The sequence below is a fragment of the Gracilinanus agilis genome, chromosome 5, assembly GCF_016433145.1.
Source record: "Gracilinanus agilis isolate LMUSP501 chromosome 5, AgileGrace, whole genome shotgun sequence".
NCBI classification, from domain to species: Eukaryota; Metazoa; Chordata; class Mammalia; order Didelphimorphia; family Didelphidae; genus Gracilinanus; species Gracilinanus agilis.
Window position 1 is genome coordinate 84,018,729 of NC_058134.1, and position 25,461 is coordinate 84,044,189.

At 37.8% G+C, this 25,461-nt stretch overlaps 1 protein-coding gene across 1 annotated transcript in view; it reads left to right on the forward strand.

The window, feature by feature from the left end:
* ADARB2 (adenosine deaminase RNA specific B2 (inactive)) overlaps window positions 1–25,461 on the forward strand; it is a 183,567-nt gene that overhangs the window by 135,982 nt on the left and 22,124 nt on the right. The window contains exons 5-6 of the mRNA XM_044678951.1: window positions 1,242–1,393; window positions 15,017–15,185. Coding sequence (XP_044534886.1) covers window positions 1,242–1,393; window positions 15,017–15,185 — 321 coding nt within the window. The remainder of the gene's footprint in view (window positions 1–1,241; window positions 1,394–15,016; window positions 15,186–25,461) is intronic.

Here is a 25,461-nt window from a genome sequence, read left to right on the forward strand (position 1 = left end):
GCTAATATATGCCAGTATTATGGGCAGGAAATGCATATATCCTAACCCTAATTCTAGTGGCTCTCTCTCTTCAATGCCACACTCTCTAATGAATTAGTACACATTTAAGGGGGGGGAAGTGGCAAATGAAACAAGGCAAAGAAGGTCTCTTAATTCAAAACTAAGGGCACCCCTCTTAAGGAGGGCCCCCTTCTTTTCAAGTCATTACACCTTACTTCCCCTTCTTATGCCCTTCAATCCTTACCAAGCCTCAAATAAGACATTCTTTCTCCTGACTTTGGACATTTTCAGTGGCTATCTCAAATGCCTCAAATTTTTTTCCCTTGTCATCTCTGCCGCCTGGCTTCCCTGGATTCCTTCAAGTCCCAACGACAGTGCTACCTTCTGTAAGCAGCTTTCTAATCCTCCTCAATGCTGATGCCTGACCTCTGTTTATTATCTACAGTTTCTCCTGTATTTATCTTATTTGTACATAGTTGTTTATATGTTGTCTCCACCATTAGACTGGAATTTTTTTGCCTTCTTTTTGCTTCCGTAGGGCTTAGCACAATGCCTGGCACATAGTAGGCATTTAATAATATGTCTTGGCTCACTGAGAGCTTCTCACCTGTAGCTTGGCAAGGTAGAGGGAGTTTTTTCAAGGAAAAAAGACCCTAATCCATCAAATATCCGGAAAGGAATTGTAGTTTCTCTGAGTCTATATACCTACCCTTGGTCATGGTTGGGTGAGGAAGAAAAGGGGAAACCTACGTATTAGAGTACTGACAGTTACTATTTCTTCTTTTTGTTCTGCCTGTCAGTTCAGGCTTCTTCTTTAAGATCCCTTTTCTCTTTCCATTATTTAAAGCCGACCCTCACTGCCATTAGGAAAAGCCATATTTAAAAGCCACATTCTCTAATCAGGTGCCCTGTGTCACTGCACAAAACATAAATACATAGATCTTGGTTAGTGTCTATGGGAAAAACTGAAGCATGGCAAAAGATAAACCCGCCAAGTTAAACTTTACCCCAGGGTGCAGAATGCATTGGCAACTCTGATCAGCTTGTCTCACTCCAAGCAGCAGAGCTGCTAAATATTTCAGAGGGTTTGCCACAAGGGGAAAACATGATTCAGGAAGAAAAAGTAGGAGGGAGGTAGAGTGGGGGGTGGAGAGAAGAGAAGAAACCAGAGCCAATTGCCTAGTAGGAATGTTTCTGATTTGGAGCACTCAAAATGACCTGGAACCTCTTTGTGATCATAGCAAACAGCGAGAGGACTCCGAGCGATCCATCTTCATGCAGTTGAAAGAGGGAGGCTACAGGCTGAAAGAGAACATCCTATTTCATCTATATGTGAGCACCTCTCCCTGCGGAGACGCACGCCTCAACTCTCCCTATGAAATCACAACCGACTGTAAGAGACCACTTTTAACTTTTCCCCTGACAAAGGACACAAGCATCCCCCCCACCCCAAAACACACACGACTAGTACCATCACCAATAACCGTCCTCATTGTTGTCATTGTCATCATCAACATGTTCGTTCTCTCTCTCTCATATACTTCTGGTTAATTATCCCTGGAAGCTACTTTAAATAAGGATGTGTCTATCGGGTGTTTGTTTCTTTATTAGGACATAGGCTATCTTCACTAAAGATATGTTCAAAAAAGTTAAAGTAATTCAGAGGTGTTTTTTTTAATTCACTCAGAAATGTCCATGTAATTAAGACAAAAGTGGTTTTTAGGCAATTTTTTTTATTTTGAAAAAAATTTTGACATGAGACTAGATTTATTTCCTTATATGATGCAACCACCAGTGTCATTGAATGTTCCTTTGAGGGCAGTGGAGTGGCACAGTGGGCATAATGTTAGACTTGGAGTGAGAAAGAACTGAGTTTGAGTCTTGCCTCAAACATTTACTGACTGAGTGACCCTGGGCAAGTCACTGAACTTTTCTATACCTCAATTTACTCAGCTTTAAATGAGGATAATAATAATAAAAATAATAATAAAATAGGGATCATGATGATAATAATAATAAACTCACTGTATGTAACAAGCTTGTTATAAAAATCAAAAGGATATTTTAAGTGTTTATAAACTTTACAATATTATTAAAATGCTGTCATCAAAAACAACTGATACAGTAACCATATGACAACTTTTACAGGATTATATTCAATTGTCTTCCACCTCTCTACAGAGAAGGAAGCCTATCTAATCTTTTCTCTTGATCAAAATTGATTATTATGCTTCAGCAGAGTCTAACTTCCTTTCAATATCCTATTTACTGCATTTCTTTACTTATTGTTCCACTTGTCTTACTTCACACTTCATCAGTTCAAAGAGTTCTTCCCAAGGTTTTCTGAATGAAATCCACCAAAATGTTTTTAATTTATTTTATGTTTTTGTTTTTATATCAATTGCATTTCAAAATCGATCTGTTCCCCCCTCCTCTACCCAGCAAGCCAGCTCCTTAAATTCAATAAGCTTTTATGAAGTGCACTCTCTACCTTCATATTCATTATCTCTAATAATGCATAACTACTGCCATTACAATAGTATACCACAGTCTATTCATCTATTCCTCAATGATGGACACCAGGTTGTTTTCCTTTTTTGTTGCCACAAAAATGTCATGTTTAACTCTATAATTCTCCTCTTCACTTGGCACATGTGTCATTGTAAACTGTGTATCCCAGGCTCAAAGAACATGAATGAGTGTACATGTTGAGTGGGTCACTCAAGAAATGCCAGCTTCCATTAAAGGTCTGGGGAAGAACAAAGTAAAGCCTTTGCAACTAAACCAGTCATTTAGGAGTCTTGCTTTATGGGAGAAAAATTCAGTCTTAAGTTATCTCAGTGATGCATAGACTCTTCTTCCTCTATGAAAATAAATGCTGTAGATACTTAACTGTGTGTGTTCTCATTTAAGTCACTTCAGTTTCCCCTTCTATAAAATGAAGCAGTTAGCCTAGATCAGTGATGGTGAACTGATGGCACAGGTGCCAAAGATGGTACCTAGAGTGCCTCTGTGGGCATGCAGCTGCTCTGTCCCTCAGGGTTCACTACTAGACAGGCAAAGGGACTCCAGAGAGCTGCTCCTTTCCCCCTCTCCACCGTGCTTGAGGACATTTTTTCACATCTCCTGACCTTCTGCCCAGAAGCTCAATGGGATCACACAGAGGGTAAGATTAGTGGCTCACAGGTGGCAGAGCTGGAGGGGAACAGAGTGCTTGAGCCATTCCCCTCTGGCTCTCTACACTCGCTGAGGACATTCCTCACTTTACCCACCCCTCTGTCCAGCAACCATATGGGAGCACTTTCTCCCTCCCCTGTATGGAGTAAAGGGAGGGGCAAGTAGAACCCAGCATGTGAGGAAGGGGCATGGCACTCAGTCTGGTGGGGTGGGGGCAGAGCCCAGAACTCCATCTCTAAAAGGTTCACCATCATTAACCTAGATGACCCCTAAGGTTCCCTTCAAGCCTATATCTATTTTTATTTTTTTTTTCAAAATGAAGGTATTTATTGAAAAGGCATAATGACAGTATCAACAACACTTCTCTCCCGTAAACCTAAATTGCTTTCTCTTAAAAATAGTTTATATTTTTGTATTCCCCCAATAGTGGGAAGAGTAGAAACCCAGAATTCATAAGTAGAGAGGCACACTTGTAAGGAATACATATGGCCAAGACACATACCTCCTGCATCATGGATTCCTGATGTCTTTATCTTATTCCATGTAGTGGCATGGTGTCTCTGCAGTGGTCTCTGGAGACCTGATCATAGGCAGGACACATCAATTTGGAAACACTCCAGGCAAAGGAAAAGAAGCAACTAAGGATACTGCTAAGGCATGAGTACCAAAACTGAAACCATCTCGGTTTTCTGGTAATGAGTTTGGGGGGTAGCAGGGTGGAGTGGTGAGGAGAGAACAGGAGGGAGTATCATGATGACGATATTAGAGTCAAAACCAAGCAGGTGGTGATGATGGCAAATGAAGGACACATTCATATGGACATTTATATTTATATATATATATCATAAATATACATTTATGAGTAGATATAAGATAAATAACACAATGATTTTGGGAGAACCCAAAAAGCTGAGGTGGTTGCCTAAAATTCCATTGAATAAATATGTATTAAGTGTCTCTTATATGCATAGCACCCAGAAAGGAACTAAAATGTCTTTCCAGGGGTGATATGGAGAAGGTTGAGAGGTTATAGAAAAAGGCCAAAACATAATGTGAAAAAGCTTAAAATAACTTTCTTTTAAAAAGAAATATGAAATGTATGGAAGGATTTCTTGGCTTAGATAAGCAGAAAATGCAAGTACAGTTTAATGTACTCTTGAAGAAAAATTAGAAAAGTGAAATGCTTAGTGTAAATATATATGACCTATGTCTACATGATATAAAATAGCCATTAAAAAACATGTAAAATGTGATCACTTATCCAGCTACTTAGAAATGTCTTTTGTTTTCCTCCATGTTTTTTGCCACTGTAAAAATATGATCTAAGACTTCTTCATACTCCAGGGAGTAAAAGTCTTTCAAATGTATCTAGTTTCTTATTGCCATTTTGATCTGTAACCCTCCTAGTAGGAATCACAAGAGGTCAGAATTAGAATAGCAGGAAATTTTAGACTCACTAGAAAATATCTTGGTTCTGGTCATGCAGTGTTGCTTGAATTCAGAAAATGTTCCACATCTCAGCATACTGGGCACCAAAATGGTTTCTTCAGACCTACTATCACTTTATAGATTCATGAAATATTCGGGCTGGAAGAGATTTGACATATCAGTGAGTCCAAGCCCTTCATTTTACAAATGAGAAATCGCTGCCCTTGAAAAGTGAAGGGAATTGCTCAAATGGACTCAACTAAAATATAGCCCCGACTTTAGTACACTTTCCATTACATCATGGATGGTTTAATAAAATTTAAAATGCATCCAGGCTCAGATGCACCTTGGGATTCATTGAACAGGTACAGTTGCCTCATCTTAACGGCTTTCTTAGAAGTGACAGGCACTAGAGAGAAGGTAACTAAGACATTCCCCTCACACCCATTCTATAGAATGAGCCAGATAAGCATGGAGAGTTATTATTACAACATTTATCCTAGAAACTGACCTGAATGTAGGCAAGAATTTCAATTAGTAAGTCAACAAGCAACTTCCGTGCTTTCTATGTGGCAAGTCCTATGGTAAGCAAAGGGAATAAAAATAGAGATAAAACTAAAGTCCTTGGTCTCAGGGAGCTCATATACTAACTAGATTTTATGGTATTCAAAGAACTATGTAAAGACAAGACATATACAGGGTAGAAAGTAATCATGGAGAAAAACCAGGGTTGAGAGTGGAAAAAAAGCAGGAATTAGGAAGCTCATTTCCCAGAGAGTGGAAACTCTATCCCCTCAGGACTTCAGGGATAACTCTAAAGCAGTGATGGTGAACCTTTTAGAGACTACATGCTATGCCCCACCCCACTCTTTACTCCACACCAAGGAGGGCAAAAGCACTCCCATTGGACTGCTGGACAGAGGGGCAGGTGATGTGAAAAAATGTCATCAGGCATGGTGGAGAAGGGGAAGGGAGCAGCTCTGCCCACGTCCCTCTGCCTTTCTAGTAACAAAATGGGGAGAGGAGCAATGTGAGTGCCCACAGAGAGTGATCTGTGTTTTGGCATCTGTGCCATAGGTTTGCCATCACTGCCCTCAAGCTATCCCCTCATCATCATCATTTGCTATCAAGTAGTCAACCTGATGATTAGCTTCTAGAAGTCTGTGACCCAGACTCCGACTAGTACTTAGAAAGAGTCCAAGGGAGACGGCTCAATCTTTGAAAAAACATGTGGCAAAAAGATAACTCATAGCTTCTCAGCTTCTAACTATTGGTGGCACATTTCTCCCCATCTAGGAAACTCATAAAATTGCCCTTAGCTATGATATAGCTTTGCTATGGACCTCCTCATAGATCCTAGAATCTGCCTTTCTTAATGAGTCCTGTTAGTTCTGAGCTTCCAAAGCAGATACTGAAATCAGCCAAGACTACAATCCCAGAAATGTAATGAATGCAGATTTGAAAAATCCAAATCTTCCTGCCACAAAGGGGGTGATTGCTTTCCCTTTTCCCACCCATCCCCCAAAATAATTCTATCTAAGATATTTGACTGTAATGGCTCCTACATTTATCCTATATATGTCTTGTTTATGTAGTTATTTATATTTTATTTATTTATATTGTTTGCTTATTATTTTAAATTAAATTACTTCAATTTAAATTGATTAATTTTTATTATAGTGGGATCTTCTCAAGGGCTTATCTTTTTATTTTCTTTGTATCCACAATGCTTAGCAGAGTGCCCTGTATAATTCGCAACATATACAACAATAGGCATTTAATAAGTGCTATTAACTTACTAACTATTCATAATATCATAGGTTTGGGGACAGCTAAGTGATTTGATGGACTGAGAACCAGGTCTAGAAATGGGAAGTGCTGGGTTCAAATACCGACCTAAGATACTTCCCAGCTGTGTGACCCTGGGCAAGTCACTTAATCCCCATTGCCCAGCCTTTGACCTTCTGCCTTGGAACCAATACATAGTGTTGATTCTAAGACAAACGATGAGTTTTAAGAAAAATTTTTAAAAATTTTAAAGAAATCTCATTGGTTCTACACTAGTAAGTGGTCTAGTGAATCGAACCCTGGGTCTGGAGTTAGGAAAACCTGAGTTCAAATCCACTTACTAGCAGTGTGATCCTAGGCAAGCCACTTAGCCTCTGTTTACATAAGTTCACTCAACTATAAAATTGAGATTATAGCAGCATCTACTTCCCATAGTTGCTGTGAGGATGACGATGTGTATAAAGTACTTAAGACAGTTTCTGGCACATAGTAAGTACAGTTTAAATGTTTACTATAAGAATTATGATTAATCTTTTAAAACACCTCCTTCCACCCAAGGGTAGGACCAATCACTGAGAAAAGACTCCCTATCAACATGACTGTAGTTCATCCAATGATACTCAAGACCTTTTATCACAAAGTCTGATTGATTCAGGTATATTTTGATATGGTCAAAGTATCAGGGCATAACATCTCAGGGCATTTTAAGTGGAGTGGAGTTATTGATTTGCTTGACTCAACAACCTCCTCCTAAAACACTGAAATCTAACTGGGTTCTGAGAAAGCAAGGATCTTGGAGTATTTATAACTGGGACTGAATTTCTCCTTTTTCTATTAATGAAAAATTAGCTCCAATTTTTCTTCCTTTGCCTTCAAAGGCCTTTGGGAAGAGTCAGGATGAGGTAGATGGAATCTCTTGAGGAAGGCACTATTATTTGGGGGACTCTCTATAATAGTTTTATTCTTAGAGACCCTCTGAAAGAGAGGCTTATCCTCTCCCTAATTCAGATCTTTAAATGGAAAAGAGTAGACTTGCTCAAATATTATCCACCTATACTTTATTATTTAAATAGATTTTGTTTAACTTTTTAACAGACTGGGCCTGGGAATGATGAAATATGGATGACCAGAGACTGAACCAAACTTATAGCCAGTGAGGATACTATGGTGGAGGGGCAGAGCAGCCTAGAAGATGGAAGTTTTTTAAATGAGCAAAAGGATTTGTTGGTGATTTAATCATCTATGATTCACAAAGATAAGAATTCCATCTCTTTGTGGGTCTGGATTAAAGCTTCAAAACTCCTCCTAGTTCTAGGACTGTTGGCCATTCTTAACAAGCGACCATAACACATTTCTCATGCTATGGGTGTAGATGGCACAGAACCATAACCTCTGAAGAGTTTATAGCATGTAGAAAAGTTACACTCTATTCTAAGAAGTGTCCTACCTATATTATTGGGCACCCCTCAAGCTCCTCTCCCCCCAAAAAAATATTGGAAAGCTTAGGAGCTAATAGGTGGGAACAAATTCCCTCCTGGCCTCTGCCTCTGATTTTCTTCAAGCTTCATCTCAAGCACCATTTTGTTCATGAAGCCCCACAGCCCTCTTACACTTAATAGTGTCCCCACCCAAACTACATCTTATAGTCTCTAGTCTTCATAGATTCCTATATTACCTTTCCTCATTTAAAATGCATGCTTCCTCAAGGACAGGAAAATTTTTTGACTTTCTTGTGCCCAAGGAAGAGCACAGTCCCTGACACATAGTAATATCTTAGTAAATGCTATTGATTGAAAAATCCTTAACTGGTACTTCAGGAACTCACTCCTGGTAAAATGGAAGGTGAATAGGATAATAGCTCTAACCCAAGGCTTCTTAACCTGGTTCAACAGGTCTCACCATCCCCAAAAGGGTCCACAGATTTTTTTTCATCTATGAATTTGGGTGGGGAAACATCTTTAGTTTCATTAACCTCTAATGGAAATTCACAACTTCCTTTGATTTGTTAAAAAATATTATTTGAGGAATATTGAGAAATTCCATAGGCATTGTCGGGCTGCCAAAAAGCTCTGTGATTTACACAAAAACATGACAGAACCCCTCTCTACAGCTAAGAGAGACCTACCTCAGCCATCAAGTCTAACCTGTTTCATTTTACAGGCAAGGAAACAAACTCAGGAAGGGTAAGTGATTTGCCTGGGGTCACACAGGTAAGAGTGCCTGTCAGAAGGAGAATAAATGCCAGGGTAAGCATTCTGTCTACTCCCCTACTGACCTGTCATCCTTTCCAAAATGGTCATTTTCATGTCTTCACAATCAAAAATGGAAAGACAATATTAAAAAAAAGTCCTTGATCAATTACACTAATTCTTCATAGAGAGAAAAGATTTATACCAATTAACTTGTGATAAGGTTAAAAAACATCCAAATTTCAAGAATCTATCAGAATGGAAAGGCTTGCCAGTTCCACCTCCCCTCATCACCTCCTCCACCACCCCCAGGGGCTGCTTCACTTTCTTCTGCCAATGTGCTATTCTGCCTTGATGGCTTTGGCTTCATTTTCCCCTCACTCCCTCTTTTGGTCTGCAACACACCATTGCATCTCCTCCACATGGGGCCTGCTGCCTCCTTGCCTCTCTATTAACCTACAGCTGTGCCATTGCTTTCATACAAACACACACACACACACACACACACACACACACACACACACACACACACTTATGTTCAATAGTGTACCCGTCTCGACTGGATCCACAAACATGCTGCAAGACTGAATTCAGAAGGTAATTGAAGAGGGCAGACAGAAATGGGGATATATTTTCCCTTCTCTCAATGAAGACAAAGAATCAATCATAAGTGGATGAGACTTCGTTAATACTTCAAAAATGATTTCATCCATTTAAGTGTTCCCATCATCATCCGCACACATAACAGTCTTACTAAACTTTATCATGAATTCTTATGTATGTGTATATGTTACACATACCTATATTTATCTACATATATGCTTAGATAAATCCAGAGATAGAGTGAGATCTAGAACTATCTAGAGAGAGATGGAAAGGGGAGAAAATGGTAGAAGGAGAGAGAGGAAGAGAGACAGAGACAGAGAGATCATCTGCTGTTGGCCAGTCTTTGGAAGGCAATCCATTGAGTACTTAGCCAGGCTGGTGCTTGGATAAAAGATACACAACCTGTCACTTGGCCATCACTTTCAACTTTTCCAGATGGGCAGGATGTGTTCAAATAGGGTCACTTCCATGTCACATTAAAACATCAGAAGGAGATTTTAAAACCGAGGACTCCGTAATGATGTTTCTTCAAACATTTTATAATCATAAAGCTTAAAAAATCAAGTACTCTGATATGATGTCTGGAGAAGCAAGATGCTGAACTCTACACCAGTCCTAACTGCATTGTTAGGATTTGTAGCTGGTCCAAAATCACAGCAAGAGATTTGAGCTCTAGATACCAGACTGGGAAGAGATTTGAGGATATTAAACATTTCCACACCCCTGCTCAACAGCTTTGAACTTATGACCCAATATTACAATCTGGACCTACCTCCTTCAAATGGCTCTAATCCCAGAATCCTCATATTTTGCTCAGCTCTTACCAAGGGAGCCTGGAAAGTCTTTGTCTCCAGAGGCCTCTGAAAATGAGCTTGATAGCAATCCAAGATATTTTAGGTCCAGTTCCAAGAGGGAACAAGAGGCACATATCATCCCTATTGTCTGGTATGCTCCTGGAGCTGTCCCAAGTATGCTTTCAGCGAGCCCACAGAAGATGAGTGGGCATCCCAATACCTCTATTCAACTAAAAAGCAGTTATTTTGTACATCTGTTTGAAAAAAACATTGAATATAAAAAATAATAGCAGGATAGTGATTTGGCCTAGTAGATTCTCTATCTGAACTCCTTTGTAAAAGATGAGAATAAGGCACCAGTAATAGTATACCAATAATTTTGATGATAAAAAAACATATTTTATACACCTGCACACAAAAAACAATGGCTATTTACCCTCTCAGGACTGATTCTCTCTGAATTTTACTCAATATAAGACAAGAAGCATGAAAGCAAAAGCAATAATAATTAGCTTCTTATATTAATACCTAAATAACAAAAGTGTTTAAAACAGTTTTGTAGATGAAAATTTTACTCTTTAAAAAAATACATTTCTCTTTTACAGCAGCAAAGTGGTACAATGGTTAGAATACTGGTCCTGCAGTCAGAAAGACCTAGGTTCAACTATTACTTCAGTCACTTACTTGCTGTGTGCCTCTGGGCAAGTCACTTAACCTCTCTGACTGTCTCAGTTTCCTCAGCTTCCTCAACCTCTTCGAAATGGGGGTCATGATAGCACCCACCTTCCAGAGTTACTGTGAGGATCAAATGAGATACTTGAAAAGTACTTAGCACAGTGCCTTGCACATAATAATTGCTTAATAAAATGCTTGTTTCCTTCCTTTCTTCCTTTTATACATTTATTCTCTTCCTCTTGCATGTATTTATTTTCTCTATTGCTATCCCAATATGGTGCAAAGGAAAAAATGGTGGTTCTAGAAACAGAGGACCTGAATTCTAATTCTGATTCTGCTGTTCTGCTTACTACCTGTGTGATCTTTGGCAAGTCACCTCTCTCAGCTTCAGTTTCCTTACCTGGGCGATGAGGTAATTGGTCTGAATGGCCACTTGGGGACCTTTCTGCTCTAAATCTAAGATGGTAGATTTTTTCTACCCCCAAAGCCACTGAAACAATCACATATGTAATTTATTTTTTTAAACCCTTACCTTCCGTCTTAGAATCAATACTGTATGTATTGGTTCTAAGGCAGAAGAGTGGTAAGGGCTAGGCAATGGGGGTCAAGTGACTTGCCCAGGGTCACACAGCTGGGAAGTGTATGAGGTCAAATTTGAACCCAGGACCTCCCATCTCTAGGCCTGGTTCTCAATCCACTGAGCTACCCAGCTGCCCCTACCCCCACATATCTCATTTAGATAGAGTTTTTACTTGGGCAACTATTTGTTCCTCTGCACTCTTGATTCTTCCCCCAGAAAATTAATGTAAATGGGGACTTTCCTTAGGTCTGTAGCCTATGCTCTCTTTCTATAGCTTTTTCTCCTCTTCCTGAAAAAAAAAAAAAGATCATTGGCCTCTAAGATCTAACCAGGACTCCATCATTTCTTAGGACCCTCTAAGTCTGGGCCATTTGTATGCACAAAACAGGCAAGACCCTGATGTTTTGTACCCTCTCTTATCTTGGGAAAACTATAAATTCACTCCAAAACATTTAAAATTAATCCCTTTCAATTTCTGGTTAGATTGACATTTTGTTCAGGCTGAAGTGGCATCTTCAACTTCCTCATGCCGTTTGTAATTAGCTGAGATGCACCAAGGGAGGACTGGCACCACGAGATCAGAAACACTTAGCTTCACAGTGGTATTGATCAAACTGAACAAGGGAGAAGCCAGGGACTACAGCCTGGGACTTACAAGTCCCCAAATAAACCACTCCCTGGAAATAGTTCAACCACCTGGCCCTTCAGGCAAAAAATCATGCCCACCAGCTAAATCCTGGTTAACCACTGAAAACAACTTGTTCATTCAAATCGGGTCTAGTGTTTTCATGCACATTAAGAGAGTAGTCTAAGGTCTTTTCTAGGGAAAATTTACTTTTGCACAGCCTGTGGGCAAAATCTTTTTCTTCTTAAATTGAGCAACCAACTTTTCATGAGTGTAATCAAGAAAGATGAGAAGGGATTTTACATGTTCAAATATTTCTTTTCACCAATGGTTATTAAGTTGAGCTTTAAAGCAAAATAAGAGAAGGAAAAAGAAAAGTAGAAGGAAGAAAATAAAACATTAATATTTCAATACTATAGTTTTATCCTCACTGTATAACTGTCATCAAGAGTGGAATCATGGGTTTAGCTAAGTGGTTCAGTGGATTCAGAGCCAGGCCCAGAGATGGGAGGTCCTGGGTTAAAATCTGGCCTCAGATAGATACTTTCTAGCTGTGTGACCCTGAGCAAATTACTTAATACCCATTGTCTATCCTTTACTGCTCTTCTGCCATGGAACCAATACACAGTATTGATTCTAAGATGGAAGGTATTTTTTTAGAAAGTGTTAAAAAAATGGTGAAAACATTTTCATATATTATATTTATACACACACACACACACACACACACACACACACACACACCATACAAAACAATCATATTATAGTGGGAAGGACTTTGGTTTTACTATTACTACTACTAACACTAAATAATAATAATAATAACAACAATCTTAGCTGACATTTTATATAGCAACTTTATTTCATGAAGCACAACTGGCATCTTATCTCATTTGATCCTCACGACAACTCTGTAGATACTAGTATTATTCCCATTTTACAGGCGAGGAAACAAAATCTCAGAGAATCAGAGAACTTCACTATAAATCCTGGCTCCATAATGTACTACCTTAGACAATTCTTCTCTTTTCTCTAGCCCTATGTTTCTTTATCATTGTGATTACCCCTACAAGGTAATCAGCAGGCAAATATCTGGGGTATTCCTAGGAACAGACCTCCCACTAAATAATACTCTTTACTAGGCTTCTTTACTCACTCCAACCTGCTCTCACATTCACAGCTCTAATTTCCCAGGGAAAGACCTCTGCTACACAATTATGTTCAAATTCTCTGCCTCCTCATCTCCATTTCCTACCTTCCCTGGATTCTTCAAGTTTCAGCTAAAACACTACTTTCCATCAGAATCCTTTCGTGGCCCCCCCTTAATTCTGATGCTTTTCTCTTGTGAGTTTTATTTAAATTTTATTGTTTGGACATAATTCTTTTAATTTGTCTCCTCCCTTAGATGGTGAACTCCTTGAGAAGAGAGATTGTTTTTGCCTTTCTTTGTATCTTTACTTAGCCCCATGCCTGACATACAGTAGCTACAGATTAGATGCCTGTTGCTTTGACTTGAATACTTTCAGGGCACTGGAAGTAACTGTTGAGGACAAAACTACTCCCTTGCTCACCACCAATGTGTTTCCATTTACACCTGTTATGATACACTTTCAAATGTTTGGGGTTTCCCCAAAGGTGATTGTTGGATTTATTTAATGGGTTACACACTCAACATAATCAAAGTTCCTTGAGGACAGAGAACATTTTTTTTAATCTTTGTATCTTATATTTCTAGAATAATTACACTTTTAAATGTTAAAAATAACCATGTACTTAAAATTAGGGCAAAAGAAATAAGAAAATAGATACTTATATATTAAAGCAAACGCATAAATGTTAAAAAAAAATCCTCAATCTGCAAATAAACTTAATTCATGCTCTCCCCATCAAAAGACTCAGTATCTCTGGGAGAGAGAGGACACACAATTACAGGAACCTGGTGAGGAAAGTACATGAGGGAGGAAAACCCATTTTATCTGGGTTATAAGTGACCTGTAGATTTTGATGTCTTTGGTCTAGTCAGGGACATCTGCTCAACAAAATGTTAGTGATCCTCACCACTTTCCAGCAGGACAAAGCATCTCTTCTCCTACATCCAAATGCAATATCCACAGACATTTTAAAGGATACTGAGATGCCATTACCTCCTAACTTGAATAAATAGTTCTCCTTAACCCAATGACAAAGCTGCAACTTCAAAACTCATTGGAATGGTCACCTGTCAGTAGTCCATAAACATTTATTAAACACCTGCTATGTTCAAGGCACAGTGCCAAAGCACGGGAATATAAAAAGAGGCACAAGACATTTCCTGCCCTCAAGGAACTCACAATCTAGACAACTCACCCAGTTTGTGCACTATACCAGGATCACAGATCTCACAGCAAACAGTTCAAGTGACTCCCTGAGCAATGCAAACCAACCATGCTGGCCAATTCTTCCTCTAAAAGAAAGTAGCTCTAGGATCTGTCCTTCACTTTTCTGTATTGTCCTCTCATCACATCATGGAGGGCAAGATTGAGAAACAAAGAACAACATAGAGTTCTGAGGCTTCACCTCTGAGAAGCTCTAGAGGGGCACTAAAGAGCAGCATCTGAAGCTGAAGCTCTCATCCTTTGAGGTTGAACTTCCTCTGCTTAGCTGTTGTCAATATAGACCCACTGCTGTTTCTTCACTCTTTATCACCAAGTTCTTTCTTCAACCTCAGCCTCTCCTACCCACCTTCCAATGGCTTAAACCAACACCTCTTCATTCCCATTTTATAAATAAGTAAACAGAGCCTGAGAGATGTTAAGTGCCTTGTTTGGAGTCATACAGCTAGAAGTTTCAGTCTTCCTGACTTCAAATTAAGCTCGCTACCCACTGTATCATCCCGCTGCTGTTACTAGATCTACCACATCTCCTACATCTGCTATACTATTTAGATCTTCCACGGACCAAACTATCCCTTTTTCTCCATTCTGATTCTGGATTCCCTCACTCTATACCCAATTTACCTGATAGTCCCATTTTGTCCTCATTTGACCTTTTGGATCTCCCTGTGCCCCCTCGTTGCTTAGAAAACTTTTTTTTTGTCTCTTTGGAAACTGAGCATCACTAGTCACTGTTTGCTCTCTACAATTGCTGTCTCTCACTTCCTGCCTTCAATTCCTAGTGAACAGCAGCAGGCCCATCGTCAGAAAGTTCCGAGGACACCTACGAACGAAGATAGAATCAGGAGAAGGGACCATCCCCGTCCGGTGTCACAATGCTGTCCAAACATGGGATGGTGTGTTACTAGGCGAACAGCTTGTCACGATGTCATGCACAGACAAGATTGCCAGGTAAGGGCCAAGTTTCCTTTTGATGAGAGGATAAAAGGAAGAAGGAGATTAGGTACTCCAGTTAAAGGGACCTTGTTCTGCCAAAAGAAAAGGAGCCTTCAGAAAGGTACTACAAAAAAGAGAGAAGGGCATGAAGATAGGAAGTAAGACCTAGATTGCTCCACAACTTTTTCCAGAACTGGCTCTGGTCTTTAGTGTTGTTGCAGCATTTTCTATCTCAGAACAAATTAACTACCCATTTACTAACTATATGCTTAATATGCCTATAATTTCTCTCAGACTGTATTTCAGATATAACATTAAACCCATGAGAACTTAGATTCTCAATCCTCAGGGGAAAGTACCACCGACTACAGAGAAAATAGCATAATTTCCCTCCCTGTACATGTTTGACCTCAACTCTAACAAGAATTAATAAGGCGACTAAAATAAAATAAATTGAAGCACTCATTTTTATATCAAAGTGGGAGGGAAGAGGTAAAAATCTAGGAAGAGATGTACCATTATCAAATAGCTTTCCTTTGCAGAGAAAATAGGAAGAAAAGATATTATCCCTGATAATATTTTCATGTATTCATAAAGGATAAGAGGAAAAAAAATCAAAACAATTTTCAGTTCAACTGAAATTCTTTCACTGCTCGAAGATACCACAGGGTTTCTAAATCAAGTTTCTAGTCCCCTAGAAAAATGAAACAAATTAGTGGTTTAGAATTGAAATTTTGCAGTCTCTATGGTTTTGAACATCAATAGACAGTAAATTAAATAGAGGCTACAGAACCAGCAGTATATTTGCTGTTGATAGGCCTGTCAATAGTAATATCGTCTCAATGAACTTGGGTTTTCTCTTTTTAAGAAAATCTACTTGTATAATAAAATTCTGCACATCAATAGCTCCTTCTCAGAAGTTTCAAAATATTGAAGAACAAAAAAGAAACAGTAAATCCATTTCTCAGGGGAAAAGAAACATTTCTGGATTTTTAAAGTGAACCTTCAACCTCAAGAACTTAAGAAATTCAAAAGAATTTTGTAAGCTGAATGTTTTGGGGTTTTTTTTCTGGTGCCAGGACAAAGATTAAAATAAAGATTGTACTTCAGTTCAGTCAGTCAGCTTTTATCCAGTGAATAAACTTTAAAATCCTTAAGGAAACTTGAAACCTATACTTTGAGTCGTCAAATAGCATTTATAAAGTGCCTACTATGTGCCAGGCACTAAGCTAAGGATCATGGAGACAAAAGAAAAACAAAAACAGTCCCTGTCTTCAAGGAGTGTACCTTTCTATATAAGTAAGCCCATTTCTAGTATGATGGCCCTCCAAAAGATCAGAGAGAAAGAAAGATATGCTGTGGAAAATTGATTTTACAAACTAGGGATTACCCACCACCCCTATACATTTTTATCTTTCACTGAGTCCCAATCTCATCATTTTTATTTCATCATTTGTCTCTATTCTGTTTCTTATTCTCTCCTTTTGTTCTCTACTTCTCCCCTCTTCCCCAATCCACTTTTTATGCAAAAAGTTGTATACTTACTTGCTAGTTCATAGTCCCATAATATTTTTTGTTTCATTTCCGAAGGGAATTTTTGGTTGGTAAAACCCTTTCCATATTGGTCATTGTCTTTCTGGGCATGCCATCTTCTCTTTGGATGTATTCATCTTCTCTTGGTTATACTCATTCCCCTTATGCCCTGCCTTCCAACCCCACAAGTGAACATCCCACAAAATTCTTTCCTACTGCCTGCCAGCTCAAAACTCCTCAGATTTACCTCCCATGTCTAAGATTGATATCTCCAGAATTTGATGGTTTGCACTGTTACTGGCTATTTCTGTTAGCAAACTCCTAGACTACAAGAAGACTATAACTTATTGAGCCTTAAACTCAACACAAGGTACACCAGAGAGCTCTTGACAAATAACAATTGACAATGATAAAAATGATACTACTGATTTTGGAAAACAATATAATTCAGGTAAGGCAATAGTAGGTGAGATCATAGTACATCCAATGGCATGAGGTGTGCCTCCATTACTACCAGAGAAACCCAGACCCTTAAACACAATATCAGATAGTTAAATTAAACAAAGTATTTGTTTTAGAATGGGTCTATATTTACTATCCTTCAGCTGGAACATGTTATGTTAATGATTGATGATCTTAAGCATTTTGTGACATTCCTTATTTGTGAAAGGGCTTCACTCAAAGACAATAAAATATTTAGTTACTTTCTATCCAATTACAAAGATATAAAAATTCAACCTCAGACCTATGATAATTTAAATTGAACAAAGGACATGTCATCTAAAAATCAGATCAAAAGAAACACATTCTGTGCAGGGAAGAAGGTGGAAGAATAGTCAGTCACCTCACTGTCAATAGGCAGGACAAAAAAGTGACAGCTCATGAGCAAAATCCAATGGTCCTTGTGCAATCAAAGGATACATGGGATACTAAAGGGACAGGGTGAGGCAGGAAGGTGGAAAAGTACCAAAGAAAAACTGAAGTGGTTTTACACTCATTCCCAAGCTAGAATGAGAAACCATTTCAATATCCACCTGAGATTTTTCTGTACTATGAATACTTTCCTAATGTTGAATAAACTATATTCACAACATTGAACCCAGAATCCAGTTTAGAGTTCATGTGTCATCTTTCTATTCCTCACAGTGTTTCCTTTTGATTTGCCCATAGTAGGCATCCAATTTGACAAATCTTTATGAAAGATTTACTATGTACCCAGGAAAAAGCTAGGCACTGATCACATAAAGGGTAAAAAAACACTCTGTCCTTAAAAAGCTTCCATTCTAAGTATTTATGGAATAAATGAGAGAACTAACAAATGGATAACTATAATCTAGTTTCATGAACCATCATTATGAGAAAAATTAAAAAGCAAAAGATAAGCAAATGCATAATGGTAAACAATCGAATACCCAAGGAAATCCAGCACCTTGCAGGTTGCCCTATATTTAGTCCCTGGAAAGATAAGGGAAATTCATCCTTAAAGCTCCCTAAGCCCAACCTTCTTTACTGCTACTGGAATTGAGAATAATATTTTCTACATTTTGGGATATGGCCAATGAGCAAATTTATTTTGTTTGACTATGCACATTTGTTTTGAGGGTTTTCTTTTACTTTTTAATTGTTTTTGGTTTTTTAATTTGGGGGAGACACTATATGAAGGTATGAAAATAAGTGCTTGGTAATTGAAAGAAATAATTTTTTAAAAAAGAGAATGAATATATTTATTATTTTCAGATAGTGCTTAAATTGAACATAAGATGTCATTGGTACCCCAGGCATCCTAAAAGAGATGCTTATCACCAAGTTTCACACTGTGACCATTTCTCCAAGGGAATCAATCTTATTCAACAAGCTGTTTGGGAGCCATTTTCATGTATGTTTATAAATTTCTAACTGCCTCGATTATGAGATAGAGTTTTGATTTGAGCAAATGCTAAAGGGGAAAAAGTGTTAAAATTGAATTGTTCCATCACATACTATGTCACATACTTCTTTTTTTATTTAAATGACAATCAATTAGCACAATTATATCGTTAATTAGAGATAATGTATCCATAAGATGAATGTCATTTGTAATTCTCTGTTAATTCTGTCTCATATTATTTAAAAATGGACTGGAATCCATTACAGCAAGGACTCTTTTACCCACAAGGTATAGGAGCAAGATATACATTCCTCCAACTCCACAGCACTACTTTCAAAATACTAATGAAAGCTATTATGCATAGGTAACCAGTTTTTAAAATCAGTAGAAAATAAAAAGTCATGAGGCTGCAACAACTGCTATTCTGGGTGCAGAATGTCATAAATAACAATTTGCATAATGTTGAAGCATAATAAGAAACTATGATAACAGACCAAAATGTTGGTTTTTTACCACAACATTAGAAGGTTAAAAACTCAATGAACATTGAAGATTATAAATTAATGAATCTATTTATTAGATAATTAGATAAATATTGACAGAGAAGAATGTATCTAAATGTTTTGGGAGACTTCTTGATGTTCCAAGTCAGTAAGAAAATGATTTCCATTCTGATTCCAATCATCCTGAGATGTATTTCAAAATATTTTCTTTTATGAGCTTCATAGCTGAGACTCTCTCTTTAACTCCCATAGAAACTGTTGTCAGTGGAAGGATGTGTTAAGGGATAAAGGTGATGGATTTAGTTGATTGAACCCATCATCTAATTGTCCCTCATCTTCTCCTGGGGTTCAAAAATTAGAGACAGGGGAAAGATAAAGGCAAGATCTCTCCAATGATCAGATCACAAGTTATCTTCTGCTTCTAGCTTCAAATGTTCTAAGAAGCATTTAAGCAACTTTGTTTTCCCCTTCATAAGTGAGAACAGGGCACCTTCATGGGAACAGACTTGGAACTACAGGGAAATTCATAGCATCTAACTAAATAACCTAATTTTAAAAAATAAGTTTATTTAAATGCATTTATAGTCCGTCCTATCCAATGTCTACCTTTCTTCCACCAAATCAAAAAGAAATCCCTCATCATAAGTATACATAATCTAGAAAAGCAAGTTTTCACATTGGCCACACCTGAAAAAAATGTAAACAAGAGAGGGCGAGAGAAATCTGTATTCTAAATCCATTTTCTTTGGAAGGAGATAAGAGGCACGTTGCATAACTAGGGAGCACAGTGAATAGAAGTACTGGATCTTGACTCAGGAAGATTATTACTATATGATCCTGGGCAAGTCACTTAACCTTGTTGGCCTCAGTTCTTCTTCTGGAAAATAAACTAGAACAAGAAATGGCAAACCACTCCAGTATCTTTATCAAGAAAAACCCAAATGGGTTCATAAATAGTTAGACATGAGTGAAATAAACAAAAGGCATGTTATAGCATCAGTCTTCTGGATTTGTGGTTTATAATTGCATTGATCAGAGTTCTTTCAAAGTTATTTTTCTCTACAATATTGTCATTTTATAAAATATTCTTATTCTACTCACTTTGTTCTATGTCTGTTTTTAGAGGTTTTTCCAGTTTCCTTAAAAAATGTCCTTTTCAAGATTTTTATGATACAATCCTTTCCTTTCACAAATGAAGAAACTAAGGATTTAAAAGTTAAAGTGATTTGCCCAGAGCCACAAGAAGGGAAGGGAAGAAAAACACCCTTGTTTGTTTCTATTCTCTTCACTTTATAGATGAAGGAAGTGAGGCTCAGAGAGGTTAAAAAAGATTCATCTCTACTTCTTCATCCAGAAAGAATGCCATTTCCTACTAGGGAGAATGTTCTGGGCCTATTCCAGGAGTCCTGCTTTAGGACTATAACTTTGCTTTTATTCATTTATGTCCCAGATCTCTTTTTCCCCCACAGTCTTCAGTACAGCTCATGCCTAGCTGTTCATTTGTTTCAATGGAGGGTGTTTCCACACTGGGAGTTCCTTACAGTCATGAAAGCACAAGTCTGTAATGTTTTAAATCCCATTTCTTAATAAAATATATGCTTCCCTTGAGAAGGACAAATGGAAAATGAGCTTTAGACTCAGAGGAGATCTACTTTTCAACTCTTTTGCTACTAACCAGCTGTTTGATGTTGAAAAAGTTGCTTTCACTTTTTTCATCCTCACTTTCTTCTTTATAAACTTAGGAAGCAAGAATTTGGTGAGTTCTTAACTTCCTTCCCACTCTGACATTTAGAGCTCAATTACTCAAATGCTTTGAAGCGAGAGATTATTTCATTCTTCCTCAGTGCCTAGTATAGTGCCTGGTTTAATATAGGCTTAATAATGCTTGTTGATTAGACTTAATATATATTAATCCTCATGTGGAATCCATTGTCTTTGGTTATTTATCTTCTCTCTCCTTCACTGCCCATTGGCCCAAATTCTAGGTGTACAATTCTGAGGAAATACGTAAATGCAAACAGAGAAGGAATTAGTGAGAGCCACCAGAAATTATCAAGCACCAAAGGATACCACAACTATGGAGGTCCCTTATCAACCATTTCTCTACTTCTTGATCTTCAGAGAAAAAACTGCATTATTAACAATAATAATAACTAGCATTTACATAGTGCTATAAGTTTTTCAAAGCACTTTTGATATATAATCTCATTTGATCTTCACAGAAATCTTGAAAGGTGGGTGATTATTATTATCACAATTTTACAGATGAAGAAACAGAGGCAAATCAAGGTTAAGTAGCTTGTCTAGGGTCATACAATTAGTAAGTGTCTGAGGCCAGAATTGAACTCAAGTCTTTCTAACTCCAATTCTATAGTCCTCTATTTGCTATATCACCATCCAGAAGAGGAGGCTCTTCTTTCCGTCTCTTCAGAAATACTGTTGAATAGTAATAATGATATGTATGTGTATGCATGGACATATATTTTTTACACATAGCTACATATGTGTGTATATTCATTGGTATATGTAGCAGTATAATGTAGTGATGGGCAGCTAGGTGACAAAGTGGATAGAGCACCCAGCCTGGAGTCAGGAAAATTTAGTTTCCTGAATTCAAATTTGGCCTCAGATACTATTTTTGTGATCCTGAGTAAGTCACTTAATACTGTTTGCCTCAGTTTCCTCAAGTATAAAATGAGCTGGAGAAGGAAATGGCAAATCACTCCAGTATATTTGCCAAGAAAATCCCAAATTGAGTCAAAAGTAATCACATACAACTGAAAAGACTGAACAACAAATGAGATAGTGAATAGATTGAGTCAGGAAGACCCAAGTTGAAATGTAGCATTTTGGTATTCTGTGAACATGCTATCTAATAGTTTGGCGAGTCTCTCCTGCCTTTGAATCGACTAATTTGTGAAGCAAATGAATATTGTTTTGGTCTTTTGTAGGTACGGTCCCTTTGAGCACTAAGCCTAGAGTCAGGAAGACCTAGGTTCAAATCTGTGCCTCAGATATTTACTACCTTCATAACTCTACACAAGTCACTTAACCTCTGTCTACCTTGAATTTCCTCATCTGTAAAGTGGAGATAATAATATCATTTATCTGCTATGGTTGTAGAGGTAAAATGAGGATAATATTTATAAGGCACTTGGTAAAATTTTAAAGTACTACAAAAATGCTAGTTATCATCATCATCATCATCATGATTATTAAAAAGGAAGTGCTTGCTATGTCTTTATTCCCACTATGATGGGAATCTCAAATCCATTTTTCAAACAACTCTTGACAAAGATAACCTAATCACTAGGCTAAACAGTACTCCACTTTTAAGTCAGAGTTTATCCAGGTCTACCACAAATTTACCAATTAATTTTGAAAGCATTCTTGGAATGCATTTATCCAAATCTGCAAAATGGGTATGTTCACAACCTCTTCACCAGCAATGAGTAATCGTCATATATAGCTTGCCCCCAAGCCTGAGGCAGTCAGTGCTGTCAGGTTAAGACTACATACAATGTTATGACCATTCCCAAAGCTATTGAACAAATAGCAGTTGAATGACACCAATTCATTCAATGGTTATATGAATATGGCAAAAATAAGGCAGAGTTTCCGTTAGTCAGCTCCACTGTGGACTTCATTAAGACATTCTGGACAGCGATTGCTGCTGTCCAGACAGCTCCAGCTCTCTGCTTCTCACTGGGCCAAGTACTCAAGCTGAGGTAAATCTGGCTGTCATTCTATTGTGCATTCCTATAGACATGATCAGTGTCTACTTAAACCTCTGAATTTTAATGAGCCGGTCTGGTCTCTCTCTAACCACAGCTTGCTAGAAGCCTAGGGAAAACTCAAGTTTTATTTGTCTCTAAAACTCAGAAGTTGAGTGACATTTAACAATCTAAATCTTCTGGAACTAATGTTCCTTTAGATATGGTTTCTAATTTTAAGTACCTGAGTCTGATTATTGATCAAAATGTGTCTCTAAATGAGCAGATTAAAACTTTATGAAAATGAAAAGCTAAAAAAAAGAATAACTTTTCTCTAGAGAAAAGAGTAATGTCTGATGTCTAAGCTTAGACTTCAGACTGAAAAGAATATGAAATTCTTTTTCTGATTATGGAGATTTGCTGCTCAATATTCCCCCAAAGTGAATTTCTCTTTCTCCCCCTTCAAAAAAACCCTTGACATTCTGTCTAGCTGTTTTATTCACAGTGTTAACAGAGATATATTATATGCTATCTTGTTTTAAAAGTCAGACTCTTGAAGTCAGAAGAGAATATCATTTGTGACTCTAGGCTTAAAATAGAGGTCCTGGTTAAACAACTGTCATTCTCAAGTACCTGAACCAAAACTTGTACAACATTGGGGGGAAAAGGTCCTTATTTCACTTGTTCTTCTAACCCTGACAGCATAGTTCACTGGGTTCTTTGGTTTCTCTTTGCATTGTAAAATCCAAATGTTATGGTACCTTTAATGGTAAAGGAAAGTGTTGGGTGACCAATTGAAGAACATCCAACCTTGTCTCCATCATTTTCTCAACAATGGCATGTTACATTTTTAGAACACTCTTAAAGGGCTTTCACATTCCATTTTTCATTCATTCCTGAGGAAACTGAGGAGATTTGGACAGCAAGTGGCAGTGGGAATTGGAGTTGAATGAATCATAATGGCTCCATCTTTTGATTCAGTTTTGGAGCTAGCTCAGTTACCTTTGTATTCAATTATGTGTCTTGTCCAAATTCTATCCTGTAAGAAACCTTTATTCCATTGTGGCACCACATCAGGCCTTGAAACCTAATAAGGATTCTGAAAGGTAGAGATGAGGAAAGACTACATCTCAACAATGAGAAATGGTTTATGTGAATGCCGAGAAGCAGGAGCTAGTCTTGTTTAGCTGAAATGTATATTCTATGCAGAAGATATAAAATAAGGGTAGAAAATTCGTTGAGGCAGATTGTGGAGGGTCATAAATACCAGGCAAATGGTTTATATTTTATACCATAGATAATGGGGAGCCATAGAAAATTTTAAGTGCAGAGTTGATGTAGTCATACCTATGCCTTGAAGTATTTTGTCATCTCTATATATGACAGAGTCAACCAAGGAAGAATAAAAGTTTTATGATATAACAATGAAGGATCAGTTGAGATTAGAAATTATTAAGTTGTTATGACTCCCATTAGTACAGTAGTACAACTTCTATTAGTATGTATCAGCTCTAAAATATGAGTAGAAAAGGTAGATAGTGGAGGGTAATCCAAGGATAAAGATTTGGAAGGTGCAAATGGTCAAAGCATAAGAGGGAAAAGGAGTGAAGGGTGAGAAAAGATGTGTATTTGAACTGATTGACTATAGAGTCAAAATTATGAAGAAAGGTGATGCCATAAAAATATGATAAAGCAAGAGAAATAGAAAGTACAGTCAGACCTCAGGATCAGTTTAGAAGTAGAGCAAAGAGACATATGGAAAGAAGGAGACTGGAATCAAAGAGGACAGACTCTATGTCCAAAATCTCAAAAGTGGCACAGTTATGGGTAATAGTAGGTTCTAAGATTTGTCTCTGTGGATAAAAAAATGGGTGAAACTCTAGAGTATAGGATTTGAGGAGGTTGGTGGCCTGAAAGGTCAGAGTTTTTGAGGGAACTTCTATGAATATGCTGAAGTCTCCAAGTCTGAGGATAAAAGTTAGGCTAAAGATAAATAAACTGCACACTAGGTTCTTAAAGAGGGACCTGGAAGTAGGATGATCACCATAATGAAGACTTGAACTAGATTATACAGATGAACTGAAGAATATAAAAAAGAGGTTGAGGAAGAGAGAGGCTTGAAGTGGTAATGATAAATAAGATAGAGGATATGAAAGAATGAGTAATTAGTATTCAAGCAGTGGCTGGTGATTTAATGTATTCTAGGAGAAACTAAATTTCCAAGGATATAAGAAGATGGAAGTTGTGAGAAAGAAGACATGGAGTTTTCTAAAGGCTAAACAAAGGTTCTAGAGGGTAGTGGGAAAGGAAGAGGAGAAGTGGAAAGGGACTGGGGAGTGGTAGGACTAAGCCATATGGGCATTTGAGTACAGGAAGAAATGGGTGGGATTTAATATCAGGAGATGGTCAATGCTAACTCATTGTGATTAGGGAAGCAGAAAATGTGAATATGATTATTATGAGTTTCTCAGATACTCTACCTTTGGGGATCTGGTAATGATGGAGGGTAGCCTTGGCATGGTATTTTCTCTCTAAATATTGAGAAACTTGGGGGGTGGCAGAGGTTCAGGCAAGGGGTTTGTGTTTCAGTCCTAAGAATTGGACTGAGCTCACATGAACCTGAGCAATAGTTAAATCTCCATGACAAGCAATGAAATATATTCAGGTGGTATCTC